General features: G+C 41.8%; 1 protein-coding gene across 1 annotated transcript; it reads left to right on the top strand.

Moving 5' to 3' along the window:
* Positions 1–3,819: 3,819 nt before the first annotated feature.
* LOC115389516 (C-type lectin lectoxin-Lio2-like) lies at positions 3,820–4,152 on the top strand. The gene has a single exon (XM_030092915.1). It carries the CDS (start codon positions 3,820–3,822, stop codon positions 4,150–4,152), a length of 333 nt encoding a protein of 110 aa, XP_029948775.1.
* The last annotated feature ends 497 nt before the right edge of the window (positions 4,153–4,649 follow it).

Raw genomic sequence — 4,649 nt, 5'->3', positions numbered from 1 at the left:
TTCTATCTTTGTTCTAAATTAAATATCCCCACTGAGAACATTATTCCAAGTGAACTTTTGATGTGCAGTCTGTGACATGACTTGCTCAACAACACTGACTGTGAGATAAAATACAGTCTGATAGATTACTGAAAAGCAGCAGCAGTGATTTCACCACAGTTTATAAAACAGTGTGTTGCTGGAGTTCGTCATGTTTGATTTAGTTGGAAGCTGTTTTTTCAAGATGACGATGATCTCGAATCGTGTTTTGTAGGAGGAAGCTCGATAGCATGGTGGGACGGTGTCTGCTTCTTATTCTAATAAATTGTCTTTCTTCGCGGTGCAGCCGAGAAGTTGGTCCAATATGTACTGTATGTGTTGTGATTCAGCAAAATGGTGACACTACTATTTTGCATCTTCATTTCAGAAGAGTTGTGTCAATAAATGAACGCTGAGTCCCCCCACCCAGTGTCCTCCTTCAGACAAGTGAGAGAAGTCAGGGGTTTTCCTCAGTACAGATCAGCACAGGGTCACATCCAGGGTCCACCCAGCGTGTTCCTCATCCATCTCAGGGGCGACACAAGCACAGGGGGGGAACATGCACATTTATTGTCCCGACAGACATGAGATTCAAAGTTTTAGCTTTCAAATGTTGTTTTGAGTACTAACTGTTCAAGCCCCTGCGGCATTGTGGGCAGAGTTGGGGTCCGTTACTCAAAAAAGTAAAGAGTGACCCGTTACTAGTCACTTCTGAAAAAAGTAGTGCCTTACACTACTTGATTACCAGTGTTGGGAATAACGGCGTTCGAATAAACGGCGTTAGTAACGGCGTTATGTTTTTCAGTAACGAATAATCTAATTAGTTACTTTTCCCATCGTTGCAACGCCGTTACCGTTACTAAGAATATGAAGTGGCGCGTTACTACTGACTGAATGAAGCGCGAGTGTCCGCTGCTGCCGCACACATCAGCTGCAGGTGAGAGCAGGGAGGAGGGGGGAGAGGGGAATGGAGGGGGGGGGGGGGGGGGGGGGGGGGGGATGAAGACGCGATGAAGATTGGTTGGTGGGCGGGCATGCCCTGCCCACGTGTCTCACTCGCTGCACGCGCTGACCGGTAAACACAACAAGACAGAGACAATGGCGTGGAGCTCGAGCCCAGGACATAGAAAGGTAGCGTTCTGAAACTGGAAGCCTCACTGGAAGACTTTATCCACGTCTGCTACATGCTAGCATGACACCTGCTGCTGCTGCTGCTAACCCGACCCCGAGTCCAAACGCAGCAGGAGGGAGACGAGCCGCTCTGTTAAAACAAGCAACCAGCAGGCGACCAGAGCCGAGCTGAACACACTGACTGCAGGTCCACTGGTACACAGGAGGCTTAATGTACAGTTACAGAGATTTGCAATACTTAATGGCCAGAAGTTTACATTTGTGTTTTCTTAACAGGCTGCAATTTAGTTCAAATAAATACTAAATGTTCTAAAATACTGTATAAAGTGTTTTTTTATTCTTCAATCAGTTGATATAAACATCTTTGATGTTATAGATGTTATAGAATGTGGTAATGTGTAGAACATGAAAAATAACGTCAGTTACTTTGCTGAGTAACTAATTACTTTTTCAGTGAGGTAACTGAGTTACTAACTCAATTACTTTTTGGGAGAAGTAATTTGTAATTCTAACTAATTACTTTTTTAAAGTAACTTGCCCAACACTGTTGATTACTCCATGGAAATAGTAACGAAGTTACACTACTCGTTACTGCATAGTGCTCCGTGGAGCTGTGCTCCCTTATATCCTTCCGCGGAGCACTGAGCATGCGCAGATCTGTGTGTATTGAAACGGTTTTTTTAAAGGATTGCAAAGAAAACACGTCTTTTAAAATGTTTTATCACCATTCGGATTTACTTCACGTGCTAATACGTCGTCCCCTGGACCACTGGAAGGAGTATTTTGTCCATTTGCGTAGTCCGGCTCTGATTGACTTCCAGCTCAGCTTCGAGCTAATCTACTACGATGCTAACAGCTGGGAACCAGAGACACAGGTATTTATGAGCTTGTCTAACTTTGTCAATGACAGGGAGAGGGCGTGGGTCCCTAATCTTTGGAGTATCCATTTAAAAGGGACATTTACAGTAGGAGGGAGTGCAGTGTTGTCAGTGGGGCACAAATTTATATAAGGCAACCAATTTTACTTTGACGGTTCCATCAGCCCTGACCCGGAAGAGATAGCGAGTAGCTGCTCGTATGGCCGCCGTTCCATCTACTGGTGGTAATAAAAAAAACTCTGCTTAAATAATAATATTTTGGTTGCTCTATTTGCAGTCATTGTAAAAGTAACGATCGTAGCGTTTCATTTGTAACGCTAGTTTAACTACCAATCTAGAAGGAGCAGTGCCGTTACACTACTCGTTCCCATCAAAAGTAATTTAACTACTTGTAACATTCATTACTTGTCATTACATACCTAACTCTGATTGTGGGACTTTAAAATCAGCTTCTCTGATGGTAAAAATTGTGACAATTGCACTAATTCACAGCATATGGACATCCCACCCAACCTCCTCACGCTTGATAATATTAAAAGATGATAAACTCAACAGAAAATAATGCAGAAACAAGCAGGGCAACAAAGGAAAAGTAGTTTTTCCAAGTTCAGCTGTCTGCCAGTCAATGGCTACAGTCCCTAAAAAATCAAGTCTGACTGTCAGTTCTACCAGCTCATTTGTGAAGAGCTGCTTGTCAAGCATCTTCTCAAAGCATCTTTGTTCTCTCAAGCAACAAACACCTTGTATTTTTTAAAAGCACAAACCTTGTGTCTAAAGGAACATTTCATAACGATCAAGTCAAAGTGATACTGGTGATTACTCATGTAGGCAACTTTCCAAGGTTGTTTGAAGATGCTTTTCAAGTGATCGTGAAAAACACCAGTTCTTACTAAAAAGTGGTAATGGCATAGTGTGATAGCTTTCGTCCATGAGTGCATACTTCATCATAAATGCAAACAAATACATTCTAAGGCTGCTCTTGTAAGTAGTAACTCAATGAATTCACTCATTCACTTTACATGTTTTTTTACTGGGTTTCCACAGTAAATAAGGTTTTATTCTTGATGATTTTCTTGATCAAATAAAGGCAAATAAAAATGTGAAAATAAACAGTTTATTGACCCAATTGTGTAGAGAATGCACTGTAGTATCAGGTTACACCACAATGTTATTCAGTTCTGTCTTTGCTTTGTGTATTGTTTGGTTTTACGTTCGTGATTTCAGCCATGACATTCATTTGTGTGTTCACCAGTCAAAACACATGCAAACTCCAACCTTGAGGAGCGCTGAGTACGCTGTATACTCCATTGTAGAAGCATAAAGAGCAGAGGAGTGTTTCAGCTTGAGTTTCAGAAGAATAACCATGGAAATACAGAAACTCTTCTTCTTTTTTGCTTCTGTTTTTTGTGTGAAAGTTGAGGGAGAAGTAGGAACACACCATTTTGTCTCTCAAGCACTGAACTGGACAGATGCTCAGACTCACTGTAGAAGATATTACACCGATCTTTTTTCTGTGAACGACCAGAAAGATACTGAGAAGATCGTGAAAGCTGCAGCGGGACAAAAAAGCCTGAACTGGAACACAGTATGGATCGGCCTTTATCGAGATCCTACAAATGCCACTCGCTGGAAATGGTCAGGAGGAGGATACGTTACATACACAAACTGGGACAAGGGTCAACCAAACAATGTTGCCAATACACAGAACACAGTAAATACTAATTCTAATGGACGATGGAATGATGCCCACGGATACTTGGCCTGGCCATTTTTCTGCATCAAGATTTCTGTGATGAACTATGAGAAGAAGACTTGGGAGGAGGCTCTGGAGCACTGCAGAGAGGAGCACAGTGATCTGATCAGCATCGCCTCTGAAACCGACCGTCTTCTCGCACAAACTGAGATGCAGCGCAACAACTTGACTGAACATGTGTGGATCGGCCTGCGTTTCCTCGCTGACCAGTGGCTGTGGGTGGACGGAGAGACAATGGTGTACAAAGCCTGGCCCCAAGGAGGAGACGAGGACCACCAGTGTCCAACGTGGAGACGCTGTGGAGCTCTGACAGTGGAGGGACTGTGGGGAAACTATAACTGTGAGGAGAAACGCTACTTTTTCTGCAAATGAGACATTCTAGAGAACAGCTTCAAAATGCATGGCTTCATTTTAACAACAAAATGCTGTTGCAACACCAAAAAGTTTTAGTGAATAGAAAATATAGTACACACAAAACAAATTGCAAAAATATATGTGAACAATAATTCTTAGTTTCTGTTGTGATGCTGGAGGAGGTTCTGTCTCTTATTTTGTGATGAATACCTGTATCTGAGTGATTCTGATTTTTGTAGCACACTTTGCTTTTGGATAACGTACCAGGTCTGCATGTTGAAATTATGATTTTTGTAACGCTTTCTGCAAAACATTTATAATTCTTATTATTTGTTGTTGACATATTTGTTATTCAGCACAACGAAATATATTAAAACCTGAAAAAAATCGATCACAAAGCAGCGATTTCATTTTAGCAGCAATGAAAACAGTAAATCCGTGATCCAGCAAAAAATCCGTCTTCAAATTGAAGAAGTGCACATTGGTAAATGTTGTTTTCACAATTCTGACTCATT

This window comes from Salarias fasciatus, chromosome 6 (assembly GCF_902148845.1).
Source record: "Salarias fasciatus chromosome 6, fSalaFa1.1, whole genome shotgun sequence".
In the NCBI taxonomy this organism is placed as follows: domain Eukaryota; kingdom Metazoa; phylum Chordata; class Actinopteri; order Blenniiformes; family Blenniidae; genus Salarias; species Salarias fasciatus.
The sequence above is the reverse complement of the archived record's forward strand: the minus strand, read 5'-3'. Positions and strand labels throughout refer to the sequence as shown.

Bases quoted from the DNA above. Each gene is read 5' to 3' on its own strand.
- LOC115389516 (XM_030092915.1), top strand. From the start codon at position 3,820: ATGAACTATGAGAAGAAGACTTGGGAGGAGGCTCTGGAGCACTGCAGA.